The 18,935-nt window shown below is 53.0% G+C and overlaps 1 protein-coding gene across 6 annotated transcripts in view; it reads right to left on the bottom strand.

Moving 5' to 3' along the window:
• vegfd (vascular endothelial growth factor D) overlaps positions 1–17,538 on the bottom strand; it is a 65,305-nt gene extending 47,767 nt beyond the window's left edge. Inside the window, exons 1-2 of one of the 6 annotated variants that reach the window (XM_038802721.1) lie at positions 17,190–17,489; positions 16,766–16,804 (exon numbers count right to left, since the gene is read on the bottom strand). In XM_038802721.1, coding sequence (XP_038658649.1) covers positions 16,766–16,804; positions 17,190–17,249 — 99 coding nt within the window. In that variant the 5' untranslated portion in view covers positions 17,250–17,489. Of the gene's footprint in view, positions 1–16,765; positions 16,805–17,028 lie in introns of all 6 variants that reach the window. The other 5 variants (XM_038802717.1, XM_038802716.1, XM_038802719.1 and 2 more) reach the window with 5 other exon arrangements.
• Positions 17,539–18,935: the final 1,397 nt, after the last annotated feature.

Raw genomic sequence — 18,935 nt, forward strand, 5'->3', positions numbered from 1 at the left:
GGGATCGGGCAGATGCAGTCAGGGAAGGCACCGGGGCCGGATGGGTTCCCGGTGGAATTTTATAAAAAGTTTGTGGATCTAGTGGGCCCCTTGCTGGTGCGAACACTCAATGAAGCGTGGGAGGGGGGGACTTTGCCCCCGACGATGTCACGGGCGCTGATCTCGTTAATTTTAAAGAAGGACAAGGACCCCCAGCAGTGTGGTTCATACAGGCCCATATCTCTCCTCAACGTGGACGCTAAGGTGCTGGCAAAAATCCTGGCCACTAGGATAGAGGACTGTGTGCCAGGGGTTGTGCACGAGGAGCAGACAGGTTTTGTGAAGGGAAGGCAGCTGAACACGAATGTGCGGAGATTGCTGAATGTCATTATGATGCCGGCGATTGAGGGGGAGGCAGAGATAGTGGTGGCACTGGATGCGGAGAAGGCCTTCGATAGAGTGGAGTGGGGGTACCTATGGGAGGTGTTGGGGAGGTTTGGATTTGGTGAAGGGTTCATTAGATGGGTAAGGCTGTTATATGAGGCCCCGATGGCGTGCGTGGCTACGAATAGGAGGAGGTCGGAGTACTTCCGGCTTTACCGAGGGACCAGGCAGGGTTGCCCCTTGTCCCCCTTGTTGTTTGCACTGGCAATCGAGCCGCTGGCGATGGCATTGAGAGATTCAGAGAGGTGGAGAGGCTTGGTGCGAGGTGGAGAGGAACATAGGGTGTCGTTGTATGCCGACGACCTGTTACTGTATGTGGCGGACCCGGTGGGAGGGGTGCCGGGAGTGATGGAGTTACTAGCCGAGTTTGGGACCTTCTCAGGTTATAAATTAAACTTAGGCAAGAGCGAGGTGTTTGTGGTGCACCCTGGAGACCAGGAGGAAGGAATTGGTAGGCTCCCGCTTAGGCGGGCAGGGGAGAGCTTTAGGTACCTGGGGGTGCAAGTGGCCAGGGACTGGGGGACTCTCCACAAGCATAACTTTACCAGGCTGGTAGATCAGATGGAGGAGGAGTTCAGGAGGTGGGACATGCTGCCATTGTCGTTGGCGGGGAGGGTGCAGTCCGTCAAAATGACAGTGCTTCCGAGGTTCTTGTTCCTTTTTCAGTGCCTGCCCATATTTATCCCCAGGGCCTTCTTTAGGAGAGTGACCAGCAGTATTCTGAGTTTTGTGTGGGCACATGGGACTCCGAGAGTGAGGAGGGTGTTCCTGGAGCGAGGAAGGGTTGGAGGTGGGCTGGCACTGCCCAACCTTCTGGGGTACTATTGGGCAGCCAATGTGTCAATGGTGCGTAAATGGGTGATGGAGGGGGGAGGGGCGGCGTGGAAAAGAATGGAGATGGCGTCATGTAGAGGTACGAGCCTGGGTGCCATGGTAACGGCACCGTTGCCGCTCTCCCCTAAGAGGTTTACCACGAGCCCGGTGGTGGCGGCGACCCTAAGAATCTGGGAACAATGGAGACGGCATCGGGGGGAAACAGGGGGCTCGATGGAGGCTCCACTGGGTGGCAACCATCGGTTCATCCCGGGGAACACGGATGGGGGATTCAGGGGGTGGCAAAGGGCGGGCATCAGCAAATTGAGGGACCTGTTTATTGGCGGGAGGTTTGCGGGCCTGGGGGAACTGGAAGATAAATTTGGCCTTCCCCAGGGGAACATGTTCAGATACCTGCAGGTAAAGGCGTTTGCTAGGCGACAGGTAGAGGGATTCCCTTTGCTGCCCTCGAAGGGGGCGATGGACAGAGTGCTTTCGGGGGTGTGGGTAGGAGAGGGGAAGGTGTCTGACATCTATAAGGTAATGCAGGAGGTGGAGGAGTCGTCAGTGAAGGAGCTGAAGGCTAAATGGGAGGAGGAACTCGGGGAGCAGATAGAGGACGGGACTTGGGCGGATGCCTTGGAGAGAGTCAACTCTTCCTCCTCATGTGCGAGGCTTAGTCTCATCCAATTTAAGGTGCTGCACCGGGCCCACATGTCCGCTACTAGGATGAGTAGGTTCTTCGGGGGTGAGGACAGGTGCACCAGATGTTCGGGGAGTCCTGCGAACCACGCCCTTATGTTCTGGGCATGCCCAGCACTGGAAGAATTCTGGAAGGGGGTGGCGGGGACGGTGTCGAGGGTGGTTGGATCCAGGGTCAAACCAGGGTGGGGACTCGCGATTTTTGGAGTTGCGGTAGAGCCGGGAGTGCAGGAGGCGAAAGAGGCCGGTGTCCTGGCCTTTGCGTCCCTAGTAGCCCGTCGAAGGATTCTGTTACAATGGAAGGATGCAAGGCCCCCAAGTGTGGAGACCTGGATCAGTGACATGGCGGGATTTATAAAATTGGAAAAGGTCAAATTTGCCCTGAGAGGATCAATACAAGGGTTCTATAAACGATGGCAACCTTTTCTGGACTTCCTGGCTCAGAGATAGGTAACTTGGTCAATAGCAGCAGCAACCCGGGGGGGGGGGGGGGGGGGGGGGGGGGGGGGGGGGTGCATTATTGTAGTGTTTATTCTGTAACTTTATAGTGTGTTAATATGCGTTGTTGTTAAAATGCTGGGTTGTTCATGGGGATGGGGCGAATGTATATGATTGTTAATATTATTGTTATTTTCGGTATTTTACTAAGGTGCGTCAATGTTGTATAAAATCAAAATTTCTCAATAAAAATGATTTAAAAAAAAAAAAAGGGGGGGGTTGTTGGGTTACGGGTATAGGGTGGATACGTGGGTTTGAGTAGGGTGATCATGGCTCGGCACAACATCGAGGGCCAAAGGGCCTGTTCTGTGCTGTACTGTTCTATCTATTGCCCGCTACGCGCTTCCATCACGCTCGACCAATCCCGTCCTCGCAACCTGGCCACCGCTTCTGTGACGGTGCTTGTCAACGGCCACGCGACCTCCTGCCTCATCGACTCCGGGAGCACGGACAGTTTCATCCATCCGGACACGGTAAGAGCTGCTCCCTCGCGGTCCATCCCGCCAACCAGCGCATCTCCCTGGCCTCCAGATCCCACCCTGTCCCGATCCGGGGCTTCCGTCTGGTTAAACTCACAGTACAGGGTGTTGAATTCAACCGCTTCCGCCTGTACGTTCTCCCCAACCTCTGTGCGACACTTTTACTGGGCCTGGACTTCCAATGTAACCTCCAGAGCCTCACCCTCAAATTCGGCGGACCCCTACCTCCCCTCACCGTTTGCGGCTTCACGACCCTCAAGGTTGACCCTCCCTCCCTCTTTGCCAATCTGACTGTGGATTGCAAGCCCGTTGCCACCAGGAGCAGACGGTACAGCACCCAGGACAAGACCTTCATCAGGACCGAGGTCCAGCGGCTGCTTCAGGAGGGTATTATCGAGGCCAGCAACAGCCCCTGGAGAGCCCAAGTGGTGGTGGTTAAAACTGGGGAGAAACACAGGATGGTCGTGGACTACAGCCAGACCATCAACCGGTACATGCAGCTCGACGCGTACCCCCTCCCTCGCATACCTGATATGGTCAATCAGATTGCGCAGTACCGGGTCTTCTCGACAATTGACCTGAAATCCGCCTACCACCAGCTCCCCATCCGTAAATCAGACTGTCCCTACACTGCCTTCGAGGAGGACGGTCGACTGTATTAATTTCTTAGGGTTCCCTTCGGCGTCACTAACGGGGTCTCGGTATTTCAGCGAGAAATGGACCGAATGTTTGACCAGTATGGACTGCGGACCACGTTTCCGTACTTAGACAATGTCACCATCTGCGGCCACGACCAGCAGGACCATGACGCCAACCTTGCTAAACTTCTCCACACCGCATCTCTCCTCAACCTCACTTATAACAAGGAGAAGTGCGTGTTCCGCACAGGCCGTTTGGCCATCCTCGGCTACATTGTCCAAAACGGACTACTGGGGCCCGATCCTGGCCGCATGTGCCCCCTCATGGAGCTTCCCCTCCCCAACTGCCCCAAGGCTCTCAAACGATGCCTGGGGTTCTTTTCTTACTACGCCCAGTGGGTCCCACAATACGCGGACAAGGCCCGCCCACTGATCCAGTCCACACAATTTCCCCTCACGGTCGAGGCACAACAGGCCTTCGCTCGTATTTGCTCAGACATAGCCAAGGCCGGGATGCACGCGGTAGACAAGACACTGCCCTTCCAAGTAGAGAGCGACGCTTCAGATGTCGCCCTTGCCGCCACTCTAAACCAGGCAGGCAGATCCGTGGCATTCTTTTCCCGCACCCTCCATGCCTCCGAAATCCGACACTCCTCTGTTGAGAAAGAGGCCCAGGCAATCGTTGAAGCGGTGTGTCACTGGAGGCATTACCTGGCCGTCTGGAGATTCACTCTCCTCACTGACAGGCACCTCGGTTGGGCATGTTAGTGAAGAGGTTCCTGGGACTACCTGGTGTGCACCAAACACGTGCTCCGGTACAGCAGGTGGAGGCAGGAACTCCCGAGGGGATGGACAGTCAGAGGGCGGGCCGACCCCAGGGACTACCTGCCGTCTAGAGGGGTTTTGGATTTCTGGAATGGACAATCCTATCGATCTTGGAGATGCAGTCGCAAAGCCAGGGACTACATGAGGGGTTGCCGACGAGCATCCAGCACCTGCAGCTGCAGGTGGAGAAGTCCAACCGTGTGCAGGAGCAGGGTTTGGTGCCAGCCATGTGTGCCACTCAGACCAATGCCGCACAGGTGGCGTCCGCAGTGGAGGCCTTGGGGGCGAGGGTTTCGACTATGCATTAGCATGTCCAAGGCCTGGGGCAATTGGTGCAGGCAGTGGCCTCTCACAGAGATGCCGTCTCACCAGTAGCCATGTGCCAGAGCCAGCTGGACATTGCAACAGCGCTCCTAAGTGTGGCTCAGTCACAGCGGACCATGGCTGAGAGCGTCAGCGGCATTACCTAGGCGATGGCCGATGTGGCACAAACACAGAGGGAGGTGGCCCAGTCCCATGGGGAGATGGTGCAATCACTGGCTGATGTGGCACAGACCCAGGAGGTAGTGGCACGGTCAATGGATGATGTGGCGCAGTCCCAGACAGAGGTGATCCACCCCCTGTGCTCCATGCTCGAGACGGCAGTGGTCCTCCAGGACAGGAAGCGGCAGGTGGTGAGGGAGCCTCAGGGGTTAACTCCGCTCGCACTGCCATCCCAGGGAATAGCTCGGCGGCTATCAGGCATCCCAACGGAGGAGCAGATGATGGGGCCTATCTCTGTGACTCCCGCAGCGAAGTGCCGGAACAGCTGCCTCAGGGGCTGCGGCAATGGCGGCCTGTGCCTGGACACCTCTCCAGTCCTGTGTGGGGGGGGGGGGGGGGGGGGGGGGGGTCACCCCAACCCCAACCCCCAGGTCCTGACAGGAGGCCCCTTCCCCCAGCCCAGTGTCAGGACCAGTAGCCCATGCTCGCGCTTCTCCATTTCCTATCTTTCCTCCCTCTCCCTCAATGGCCACGGTGCCTGTTTCTCAATTTTTAAAAGCACAAGTTTAACCTCGTCATCAGAACTTCCACAGTGGGGAAGGAAAATCGTGATGGCTCCGGAACATACCAGGTCAGGCCCGCTAATGATATGCCAACGATGTTTACTGTACGTGAAGAGTGGAATGCATTAGCACTGGTGTTGAGGCACTGGAGAATTGCGACTTGACGTGAAACCACACCCGCCACGATTCTGGCGTCAGATCCGATTCTCCGCCCAATCATGTTTCCCGATTCTGGGCTTTCAGCCGACGGAGAATCCCGTCCAGGGTTATTTTAACACCACAATGCTTCTGTGAGCAGGAGAGTCCTCTGGAATTAAGGAAACCTGTTGAAATTCCTAACTCCAACAGCAGAGGGCAGGGTCGATTGGCGGTTTGCAGACTTCAAACTTTTATTCCACAAATCCACAATTATTGCAATAATTTCCCCCCTACCAGCTTTGTAATTCGGTGAGTTTCTTTCTATTTACTGAAGTAATACTCCAAGCACAGATTCACTCTCTCACTCCATCAAGGTGGATCAGTTTATCACGAGATGGTTCACCCGTCACTGTCAGAGCCTAGTTTGTCTATAAGCCGTGGAGCAGACTGTTTGAAACTACGCACATGTGTCGGGAATTTCAAGGCCTTGAGTCCAGTGGAGATGTGGAGAATTAAAGTTAAATCTGATTCCTGTGAGTTATCCAAGGGGATGCAATGGGCTCACAACACTAATTTTTTTACCCATACAACCTCCTCTCCAATTCAAACGAGACCAATGGGGTGAAAGAATCTTCTCTCTGGGTGTCTGTCAGGGATCTATGTGAAAGATCCAAAGTGTAGAATTACCTCAGCAATATCGTAGCCCCATGTGCAGCTGGAAGATGAGCATAACCCCACAAACCTGCAAACTCTCATGGAGAGCTACAAATTCTAACTTCAGAGTCACTGCCATCTTTAAGTTTGCCAAATGTGGCATCGTTTTAGCTCCAGTTACTATCAAATTGTGTGCCCTTGTGTCATGAACACTGGCCCAACGATGATAAGAATTCATGTCAATATGATGCAGAGGACATACTGGGAAATGTTCAAGGTGGGGGCTGTAAGAAATCTCTAAAATAAGCCAGACCCTTTTTGCTGTGATTGCAGATATTGAATTGATTTGATTAATGTTTTACTGAGAAGTGTGATATCCTCATCCAACACATGGAGCAGAATAACGGGAGCAACATTACTGCAACAACTTATATTTATGTCATGCCTTAATCTAGTAAAACATCCCAATGCACATACAGGAGTTATTGGACACAGTGCCACATCAGGCAACATTGGGAAAGATTACCTCAAACCTGATCAAAAGGATCGAGCTTCTTAAAGGGGGCGAGAATTGCAGAGTTTAGGACTTTGGCAGCCAATAATGGAGTGATTAAAATTGGGGATGCTCACCAGCACAGGATTAGATGAGCACAGATATCTTGGGAGGGTTGTGGGGCTGTGGGAGAGATAAGGAGGTGCCAGGTCATGGAGGGATTTGAAAACAGGGTTAAGAGTTTTAAATGGAGGAATTGCTTGGCTGGGATCCAAAGTAGGTCAGTGAGCGCCGGGATGGTGGTTGAACGGGACTTGGTGCGAATTAGAACACAGGCAGGAGTTTTGGATTACTTTAGGGTGGGCAGAATGAGGGAGGCCATCCATGAGTTAGAATAATCAGGACCAGATAAAGACACACAAGTGTTTCAGCAGCAAATGAGCTGAGACAGGGCAGAGTTGGACGATGTTGCCTGGACGGAAATCTTAGTGACTGCTGGCTGGCTTTCCCTTTTCGGAGATGAATGAATTTCCATCACTCTTAAATATTTCCAAATGATTTTCTGCATTCCTCTTCACAGTGCTCTGCCTGCATTTGTCTGATAGAAATTCACCATTCCTCAAGCCACTCCAGTATTAATGGCAGGGCAGATTGGGGGGGAATGAGTGCAGGACAGAGTAGGAGGGAATGGCCGGCTGATCTGTTTTATTGAACATAGAACATACAGTGCAGAAGGCGGCCATTCAGCCCATCGAGTCTGCACCGACCCACTTAAGCCCTCACTTCCACCCTATCCCTGTAACCCAATAACCCCTCCTAGAACATAGAACATAGAACATTACAGCGCAGTACAGGCCCTTCAGCCCTCGATGTTGCGCCGACCTGTGAAACCCCTCTAAAGCCCATCTACACTATTCCCTTATCATCCATATGTTTATCCAATGACCATTTAAATGCCCTTAATGTTGGCGTGTCCACTGCTGTTGATAACCTTTTTTGGACACTAAAGGCAATTTAGCATGGCCAATCCACCTAACCTACTCGTCTTTTGGACTGCGGGAGGAAACCGGAGCACCCGGAGGAAGTGCAGACTCGATGGGCCGAGTGGCCTCCTTCTGCACTGTAAATTCTATGATAAGTGTTTTTTTTGTCCATATGCGGCTGGATGAACTAATGAAAGAATCTCTAGTCTGCACTTCCAGTACACAGCCCCTGAAGGAGTGAGTGATTCAAAAAGATAATCAGGTAGTTTGTGATGCATTACAATACAATGCACCAAGGCTATGATGGAACTGCAGGTGCTCAGGAGAATAGGGGGCTAGATTCTCCATTTAAACGGCTAAGTGCTGGCTTCAGCTGAGCATGTGTGGTCTTTTACGACCAAAAATACTGCGTGAAACCTTCAGCGATTCCGGGACAGGTGACGGTCTAGCAGGCACCGGGTGAATCTCCCACCTCGAAAAGGCAGGAAAATGGCCGGGTCCCCGGCCGCGCATGCGTATGGCTGTCAACCTCCAGCGGTCGCGCCGTACAACATGACAGGGCAGAATGGGGGGAGTGAGTGCAGGACAGGAGGGAGGGGGGGGGGAGTGCAGGACAGGAGGGAGGGGGGGGGGGAGTGCAGGACAGGAGGGAGGGGGGGGGGGGGAGTGCAGGACAGAATGGGGGGGGAGGTGGGGGGGGAAGTGAGTGCAGGACAGAATAGGGGAGGGGGGGGCGAGTGAGGGCAGGTCAGAATGGGGGGAGTGAGTGGAGGACAGAATAGGGGAGGGGGGGCGAGTGAGTGCAAGTCAGAATGGGGGGGAGTGAGTGGAGGACAGAATAGGGGAGGGGGGGCGAGTGAGGGCAGGTCAGAATTGGGGGGGGGGAGTGAGTGGAGGACAGAATGTGGGTGGAAATGCAGGGCAGAATGAGGGATCGGGGGGGGGGGGGGGGGTGGTAGTGCAAGGCAGCACAGGCAGTGTACTTGGAAGGAGGAGTGCAGGGCAGGTTGGGGGTTGGTTGGAGAGTGCAGGGCCGGTTGGATATTGGGGGGAGTGCAGGGCAGGATGGGGACTAAGGGGGGAGGGCAGGGCAGGATGGGGACGGAGGGGGGAGTGCTGGGCAGGATAGGGACTGAGGGGAATGAAGGGCAGGATGGGGACTGAGGGGGGAGGGCAGGGCAGGATGGGACTGAGGGGGAGGCAGGGCAGGATGGGGACTGAGGGGAACTGCAGGCAGGATGGAACTGAGGGGGGAGGGAAAGGCAGGATGGGGGACTGAGGGGGGAGAGCAGGGCAGGATGGGGACTGAGGGGGAGTGCAGGGCAGGATGGGGACTGAGGGGGGAGGGCAGGGCAGGATGGGGACTGGGGGGAGGGCAGGGCAGGATGGGGGCTGAGGGGCAGGGCAGGATGGGGACTGAGGGGAATGAAGGGCAGGATGGGGACTGAGGGGAATGCAGGGCAGGATAGAAGTTCATAGAATTTACAGTGCAGAAGGAGGCCATTCAGCCCATCGAGTCTGCACCGGCTCTTGGAAAGAGCACCCTACCCAAGGTCAACAACTCCACCCCAATCCCCATAACCCAGTAACCCCACCCAACACTAAGGGCAATTTTGGACTCTAAGGGCAATTTATCATGGCCAATCCACCTAACCTGCACATCTTTGGACTGTGGGAGGAAACCGGAGCACCCGGAGGAAACCCACGCACACACGGGGAGGATGTGCAGACTCCGCACAGACAGTGACCCAAGCCGGAATCGAACCTGGGACCCTGGAGCTGTGAAGCGATTGTGCTATCCACAATGCTACCGTGCTGCCCCGGATGGGGACTGAGGGGGGAGAGCAGGGCAGGATGGGGACTGAGGGGAGAGTGCAGGGCAGGATGGGGACTGAGGGGAATGCAGGGCAGGATGGGGACTGAGGGGGAATGCAGGGCAGGATGGGGACTGAGGGGAATGCAGGGCAGGATGGGGACTGAGGGGAATGCAGGGCAGGATGGGGACTGAGAGGGGGGGGCAGGGCAGGATGGGGACTGAGGGGGAGGGCAGGGCAGGATGGGGACTGAGGGGGAGGGCAGGGCAGGATGGGGACTGAGGGGGGAGGGCAGGGCAGGATGGGGACTGAGGGGAATGCAGGGCAGGATGGGGACTGAGGGGAATGCAGGGCAGGATGGGGACTGAGGGGGGAGGGCAGGGCAGGATGGGGACTGAGGGGAATGCAGGGCAGGATGGGGAGTGCAGGGCAGGATGGGGACTGAGGGGGGAGTGCAGGGCAGGATGGGGACTGAGGGGAATGCAGGGCAGGATGGGGACTGAGAGGGGGGGGGGGCAGGGCAGGATGGGGACTGAGGGGGGAGGGCAGGGCAGGATGGGGACTGAGGGTGGAGGGCAGGGCAGGATGGGGACTGAGGGGGGCGGGCAGGTTGGGGACTGAGGGGGAGGGCAGGACAGGATGGGGACTGAGGGGGGAGGGCAGGGCAGGATGGGGACTGAGGGGAATGCAGGGCAGGATGGGGAGTGCAGGGCAGGATGGGGACTGAGGTGGGAGTGCAAGGCAGGATGGGGACTGAAGGGGAGAGCAGGGCAGGATGGGGACTGAGGGGGGAGTGCAGGGCAGGATGGGGACTGAGGGGGAGGGCAGGGCAGGATGGGGACTGAGGGGGGAGGGCAGGGCAGGATGGGGACTGAGGGGGAGGGCAGGGCAGGATGGGGACTGAGGGGAATGCAGGGCAGGATGGGAAATGCATAGCAGGATGGGGACCGAGGGGAATGCAGGGCAGGATGGGGACTGAGGGGAATGCAGGGCAGGATGGGGACTGAGAGGGGGGGGGGGGGGGCAGGGCAGGATGGGGACTGAGGGGGGAGGGCAGGGCAGGATGGGGACTGAGGGGAATGCAGGGCAGGATGGGGACTGAGGGGGGAGTGCAGGGCAGGATGGGGACTGAGGGGGGAGGGCAGGGCAGGATGGGGACTGAGGGGGGAGGGCAGGGCAGGATGGGGACTGAGGGGGGCAGGGCAGGATGGGGACTGAGGGAGGAGGGCAGGATGGGGACTGAGGGGGAGGGCAGGGCAGGATGGGGACTGAGGAGGGAGTGGAGGGAAGGATGGGGACTGAGGGGGGGGGCAGGGCAGGATGGGGACTGAGGGGAATGCAGGGCAGGATGGGGACTGAGGAGGGAGTGGAGGGTAGGATGGGGACTGAGGGGGGAGTGCAGGGCAGGATAGGGACTGAGGGCAGGCACAGGGCGGAATGGGGTTGAGGGAGTGTAGGGCAGGGTGGGGGTGAGTGTTGGATGATACAGAGGAGGATGGGAGGGTGTTTTGTGAAGGGTGAAGAATACAGGGCAGGATGGGGAGTGTGTTGGGGTAATACAGGGCAGGATGGGGAGTGTGTTGGGGTAATGCAGGGCAGGATGGAGAGTGTGTTGGGGTAATACAGGGCAGGATGGAGAGTGTGTTGGGGTAATACAGGGCAGGATGGGCAGTGTGTTGGGGGTAATACAGGTCAGGATGGGGAGTGTGTTGGGGTAATACAGAGCAGGATGGGGAGTATGTTGGGGGTAATACAGGGCAGGATGGGGAGTGTGTTGGGGTAATGCAGGGCAGGATGGAGAGTGTGTTGGGATAATACAGGGCAGGATGGGGAGTGTGTTGGGGGTAATGCAGGGCAGGATGGGGAGTGTGTTGGGGTAATACAGTGTGGGTTGGGGTAATACAGGGCAGGATGGGGAGTGTGTTGGGGGTAATAGAGGGCAGGATGGGGAGTGGGTTGGGGGTAATACAGGGCAGGATGGAGAGTGTGTTGGGGGTAATACTGGATGGGATGGGCAGTGTGTTGGGGGTAATACAGGGCAGGATGGGGAGTGTGTTGGGGTAATACAGGGCAGGATGGGAAGTGTGTTGGGGTAATGCAGGGCAGGATGGGGAGTGTGTTGGGGTAATACAGGGCAGGATGGGGAGTGTGTTGGGGGTAATAGAGGGCAGGATGGGGAGTGTGTTGGGGTAATGCAGGGCAAGATGGGGTGTGTGTTGGGGTAATACAGGGCAGGATGGGGAGTGTGTTGGGGTAATACAGGGCAGGATGGGGAGTGTGTTGGGGGTAATACAGGGCAGGATGGGGAGTGTGTTGGGGGTAATACAGGGCAGGATGGAGAGTGTGTTGGGGGTAATGCAGGGCAGGATGGGGAGTGTGTTGGGGGTAATACAGGGCAGGATGGAGAGTGTGTTGGGGGTAATGCAGGGCAGGATGGGGAGTGTGTTGGGGTAATACAGGGCAGGATGGGGAGTGTGTTGGGGTAATACAGGGCAGGATAGAGAGTGTGTTGGGGTAATACAGGGCAGGATGGAGAGTGTGTTGGGGTAATACAGGGCAGGATGGGGAGTGTGTTGGGGGTAATACAGGGCAGGATGGGGAGTGTGTTGGGGGTAATACAGGGCAGGATGGGGAGTGTGTTGGGGGTAATACAGGGCAGGATGGGGAGTGTGTTGGGGATAATACAGGGCAGGATGGGGAGTGGGTTGGGGGTAATACAGGGCAGGATGGGGAGTTGGTTGGGGGTAATACAGGGCAGGATGGGGTGTGTGTTGGGGTAATACAGGGCAGGATGGGGAGTGTGTTGGGGTAATACAGGGCAGGATGGGGAGTGTGTTGGGGTAATACAGGGCAGGATGGGCAGTGTGTTGGGGTAATACAGGGCTGGATGGGCAGTGTGTTGGGGTAATACAGGGCAGGGTGGGGAGTGTGTTGGGGTAATACAGGGCAGGATGGAGAGTGTGTTGGGGTAATACAGGGCAGGATGGGAAGTGTGTTGGGGTAATACAGGGCTGGATGGGAAGTGTGTTGGGGTAATACAGGGTAGGATGGGGACTGTGTTGGGAGGAGGGGAGTGTAGGACAGGATGAGGAATATTTTGTGGGGAGGGTGAATGCTGGGCAGGATGGTAGAGGTGTTGAGGGGGCAGGGAAGTGCAGCACAGGCAATATCCACTTTTATATCTTTCACATGAGAAAATATCTAAGTTACTTCACAGGAGAATTAAGTTCTGGGCAGGGCGAGGCTGATATGAAGCTGGTGGTGGAGTTCAAAGCGGTGGACAGAGGAGTTTGGGATGCAAGTTCCAGAATGTCGGTAATGATAGCTGCAGATTGGAGCAGGGGACAGCGACACACAGGGAGAGTGTCAAGAAACACGAGGATGAGTGTTGGGCACAGAATGAGATAGAATTAAAGGAAAGATTTGCAAATGAAGCTGTTATAGTCACCAGCAGTGTACACAGAACAAAATAGATTGTATTGGGCAATAAAAGGAAGAACCTGCATTTTTATAGCGCATTTCACCACATTTGGAAAAACCAAAACACTGTGAAGCCATGAACTACTTTTGAAGTGTGGTCACTCTTCTCATGGAGAGAAATGCAGTGGCCAGTTAGCACACACAACACTCCCACAAACAGTAATGGCCAGATGATCTGTTTTATTGGTGGAGTTAAGGGATGCATATTGGAGGACGCCCATACTATCCTTCAAAATAGTACTGTCAGCACTATGTCCCCCTGAGAGGTTTAATCTCTGATCCGATAAATCGCGTCTCTGTCAGTGCAGCACTCCCTCAGTATCGCAATGGCCTGTTGGCCTTGATTTTGTCTCAGGTCTCTGGACCAGAACAGCATAAGACGTAGGAGCAGACGTAGCCCACTTGGTCCATCCGACTGATCTGATATGATAATCCTCAACTCCACTTTTGTCCCTTATCCCCATAACCCTCGATTCCCTTACTCATTAAAAATATGTCTTGAACACACTTAACGGCTCCGTCTCTCGCTCTCTGCGGTAAAGAATTCCACAGGTTCACTACCCTCTGACAGAAGAAATTCCTCCTCATCTCTGTATTAAATTGGAGACTCCTAACTCTGAGATTATGGCCTCTGGATTATACTCTCCCACAAGAGGAAACAACTTAATCATAGAATTTACAGTGCAGAAGGAGGTCATTCAACCCATCGAGTCTGCACCGGCCCTTGGAAAGAGCGCCCTACTTAAGCCCACACCTTCACCCTATCCCCGTAACCCAGTAACCCCACCTAACCTTTTTGGACACTAAGGACAATTTAACCTGGCCAATCCACCTAGCCTGCACATCTTTGGACTGTGGGAGGAAACCGGAGCACCTGGACGAAACCCATACACACATGGGGAGAACGTGCAGACTCCATACAGACAGTGACCCAAGTTGGGAATCGAACCTGGGACCCTGGAGGTGTGAAGCAACTGTGCGAACCACTGTGCTACCGTGCTGCCCTAAGTTAGAATCCAATATTCCTAAAGTCTTCCAGTCATCACACTGAAGAGCTGGCGAAGCTGTTGAATGGAAAACAGGAGGTATTGAAAGGAAAGGCCGCAGATGTTTCCAAGCTGCGAGTGCGTAAAATTGCCTGGGCAGCATAATTATAGAACCGAAACAAGTGAAGACTTTGTCGGTGGCAGAGCTGGCACATAGTTAAGCCAAAAAAAAGGACAAGGAAGAAGTTCTATTGCAGCCAGAGAAACAAAGAACAGAAATGAGATTGGAAAATGTCAACACAACAGTGAAGTGCAAGGCACCAGCGACAGGAAGAGCACTGGATGTCTCCGTCATACTGAAAACAATTCAACTGAATGCCAAGGTTCATAAGCTTGCAAAACAATTTGCAAATGCAGCAGCAGACACATTTTTGGCTGAAATTGCAAAACAAGTGGATATGAAGGTTGTGAAACATGCAGGTCCAGCAAGAACATGGCGAACACCAGGGTAAAACAAAATTCAAGCCCACTCTAGGAATGAAAAGTAAGTAAGAGGATAAACACACAGGGTGCTGCTCAGCATCTACTCTGTCAAGGCCCCTGTCTCAATAAGGTCACCTCGGGCAGCACGGTGGCACAGTGGTTAGCATTGCTGCCTACGGCGCTGAGGACCCGGGTTCGAATCCCGGCCCTGGGTCACTGTCCGTGTGGAGTTTGCACATTCTCCCCGTGTCTGCGTGGGTTTCGCCCCCACAACCCAAAGATGTGTAGGGTAGGTGGATTGGCCACATTAAATTGCCCCTTAATTGGAAAAAAAAATAATTGGGTACTCTAAATTTAAAAAAAAAAAAAAAAAAATAAGGTCACCTCGATTCTTCTAAATTCTAATGATCTGTTGAGCTGCTTGCAGAAAAATACTTTTCACTGTACCTCGGTACACGTGACAATAAACAAAATCCAATCCAATGAGTACAGGCCCAATTTACTCAACCTCTTCTCATAAGAAAATCCCACCATACACAGTATTAACCTCATGGACCTTCTCTGGACTGCCTCCAATGCCAGCAAATCTTTCCTCGGAAAGGGGACCAAAACTGTTCACAGTATTCCAGGTGTGGGGTTTGATCCCTTGACCTCCTGATTTCAGAGACCAAAGTCTCTGGGCCGCAGTTGACCTCTCAGTAATGAACAAACAATGTTATGAAGTGGGGTTTTTTTTGTCCATATGTGACCGAATGAACTAATGAAAGAATCTCTAGTCTGCACTTCCAGAACACAACCCCTGAAGGAATGAGTGATTCAAAAAGCTAAGTAGGTAGTTTGTGATGCATAACAGACAATACATCAAGCCTATGATGGAACTGCAGGTGCTCAGGAAATAGGGGGCTGGATTCTCCGTTTCAGCAACTAAGTGCCTACGCCAGCGGAGCATGTGTGGTCTTTTATGACCAAAGATTCTGCGTGAAACCCTCACCATTTCCGGTGAGGGGCTAGCACCGGTGCCAGGTGAAACTCCCACCTTCCGCACCGAAAATGGACGGAGAATGGCCAGGTCCCAGGCCACGCATGCGCAGCAGTCGCACCGTACAGCATAGCGCCGACCGTATGCGGATCCAATACGCCTTCCGCAACTCCACAGCCCAACCCCTGGCCACCCCCCACCAGTCCCCCCATGCCGGCCAGTGGCATGGATCCCGGCCGAGTGTGGTGGCGCCTGACAGAGTCCGCAAATACCATACCGGATTCCCACACAGCTGAGACCACACATGTCCCACGCCGTCGGGAATTCGGCCCATCGGGGGCGGAGCATCGCACGAGGGACGGCCAATGGCGCGTGCGTGACACAATGACGCCATTTTGGAGGGTGCAGAGCATGGCTGACCGGCGTCAAACCGGCGCCGGCCCTGATTTTGGCGTCGGAGCCCATTCTCCACCCGATCGCCGAACACGATTTCAGTGTCGAGCAATGGAGAATTCTGCCCAGGGTCTCCCAGCACAAGGAGGACTCTACATAGTGAGTGCAAAGTTAATGGTGGAGAGAATAAATTTACTCAGATTCTTCCAGAAAATCTAGGAGATAACACCTTTCCTGCAGGCTGCGTATCAAAACAAATGTTCAAGGTTTTGAGGTACTCTTCCTCTACCCACAAATTTAGAGCATTGACCTTTCCCCCTCCCTTCCTCTCCTGACTGGAGTTTGGCACCACTAGTCTCCCACAGAGCCACTCTTCACGTGTTAGCAATTTGGTCATGGCAGGCCCCGTTCCACATATTGAAATGGGGTCAGTGTGTAGCTGATGGGGGTGCCAGTCCTCAACAGCATTCTCTTTCCCTAAATTGAGGCCAATTGCAACATTTTCCCCCATTGCCGGGTGAGCTCACCTAAAACCCAGCGTGACTGAGAATCCAATCTGTCAACAGTTTGATCGGTTGGGCATATTTTCCTCTATTGACTGATATTAGTGATAAAGCCAGCAGAATTGCAACAAGGACATCCGACTTTGAACTCCTGCTGACTTTACATAACTCCGCCATGCACATAGCAAACTGGCTGAGCTCTCAGAGGAGCAAAGCCTCAAATGTACAAAACTACTGTCAATCCTTCAACATTAGAACAGGCAAGCATCACGTGCAGTTCCACAACAGTGAGACATTGCATTACCTCGGGTTTTTATGTTTGCAATGATTATCACGCTCACTGGCAACAGTCTGACCTTGGTAAACTGACGCGTCTTGGAAACATTTGAGTAATTCATTTATCAAACAGTGCGCAAACAATATCAGTTCACCTACCAGTCTGGAGTCATGCTCGTAGTAATATCCTTGTAGCAGTTGGAGAAGTGACAAAATGACAACATGTAGGCAAACACTACAACACAGTTTCATTCTGACCCTTTGATCTGCAGAGTTAAGTGTTGTTGCTTTTTTTTTATCAAGCTTGCTCACTTTACAGAGTAGCACAATCACAGTTCACTATTACATTGCTTGACAAAGAATTAGAGTTCTTCTCACTTTAATTCTAATTACTGAAATTGGGCAGCAATTTAGAAGCATACCGTCATTAGCCAGAGAGCAGAATTGTTATATATTCCAGTACTCAAAACTGTTTTACTGATCCATTGAGAAAAGGTTGAATTTAATCAGCAAGACTTATTTTCCTTTCAGATTCGGTAGCCAGGTGCCAGAAAGAAATTTGGAAAATTGTTGTGTATCCCACCATTAGATGTATGGCATAGACGTTTGCTGTTATCACACTGAAGATACTTAGAGAAAGCATTTATGACTTGTCTTGCTCCAACATCACGATTCTGTGAATAATCCTCAACAAAGCAGTCAAACTAAATACAGTTCCTTCTTCCTTCCCTTCCAAAGCTTCAAGAGGGAATTTACATTCTGACAAGCTGGAGTCGTGGATCGTGGAGAGCTGTACTCTGACTTTGTCTCAACCTTTCTGATGCCGGAACTTCATTAGATTCTGCAGCAGCATATGGTTTAAATGGAATCCAGACCTCAGACCGAGCCTGCAGTCAAATCATTGCTGGCTATCCTCCAACTCAAGCCCTCTCCACTTCTCCCAGCAGTACTAATGTTCCCAAAAAATAACCCATACATCACCACTGTGCTGGTCTGTAGCAAAGATCCACCCGTCACACATTAAATCCACTGGTACCACCTCACCCAAATACAGTGAGATACAAGTATTAGTAATGACTTCGACCATGAAGGTGTCTGAAAGTGAATATGGTGAGCAATCCTCCCTAGCTTCTATGATTTTGGATTTCTTCTCAACACTTTGCACATTTTGGATCTTTCTGCCATCCCGATAATGCTGTTTAAATTTGGTTACTGGAACAGTTGGTTCTAAATGACACTGTGCTGTGAAGTGATTCAGTCTACCACAATTGGGGCAGCACGGTAGCATGGTGGTTAGCATAAATGCTTCACAGCTCCAGGGTCCCAGGTTCAATTCCCGGCTGGGTCACTGTCTGTGTGGAGTCTGCACGTCCTCCCCGTGTGTGCGTGGGTTTCCTCCGGGTGCTCCGGTTTCCTCCCACAGTCCAAAGATGTGCGGGTTAGGTGGATTGGCCATGCTAAATTGCCCGTAGTGTCCTAAAAAAAAAAGTAAGGTTAAGGGGGGGTTGTTGGGTTACGGGTATAGGGTGGATACGTGGGTTTGAGTAGGGTGATCATTGCTCGGCACAACATCGAGGGCCGAAGGGCCTGTTCTGTGCTGTACTGTTCTAAGTTCTAAATTGAAACAATATTTCCCTCTCGCCGGACAATTTTGTTTACTGTGGGCGTGTCCACAGCGTGTGCATGCCATCACGCTCGTGATGTCACAATCAAAATGGCCACGTGCCATGTACGCAGTTTTCTTTGTTGCAAAACAGCCTTAATGGCGACGGCCATGTTCATTGACTGCAATCTTTTCTTGAGGACTCTTCGCTGGCCTTACACATATTTACAGCGGCTTCAATCGACAACACCCGTTCTCCGTTTATTTCGAATACAACTTTATCTCGCAGCATAGACTCAGAGGCTGAGGAAAAATTACTGGACTGCGCTTGGAGATTAATATCTATGATGCCTGAATCTATAGACTCTCCTCTGAATTGCAGCCGTTTGTTTAACACATAGCGCTCATAGAATCTTTTCACAATCGGACTACTTTGTAGCACCATGCTATATCTACGTTTACCCTCATCTGCACTGAATTCAAACAAATTGAATAACTCCAATGCTTGCGGTCCAGCCAAATTTAGTAGGAGAGCTATCTTATATTGGTCTGATGCATTTTCTAGCGCGGAGGCAGAAATAAAAACTTCAAACTGTTACTTAAAGAAAGCCAAGTTGTGGCATAGTTTACCGTGTGTCTTTAAGTGGTAAGGCTTATTGAGGCCTTCCATCGTCTGATCAGTCTTTACTGTAGATTTATTCTGAGTTGTAGCTTCTGAATATCCAA

This window comes from Scyliorhinus canicula, chromosome 7, assembly GCF_902713615.1.
Source record: "Scyliorhinus canicula chromosome 7, sScyCan1.1, whole genome shotgun sequence".
NCBI classification, from domain to species: Eukaryota; Metazoa; Chordata; class Chondrichthyes; order Carcharhiniformes; family Scyliorhinidae; genus Scyliorhinus; species Scyliorhinus canicula.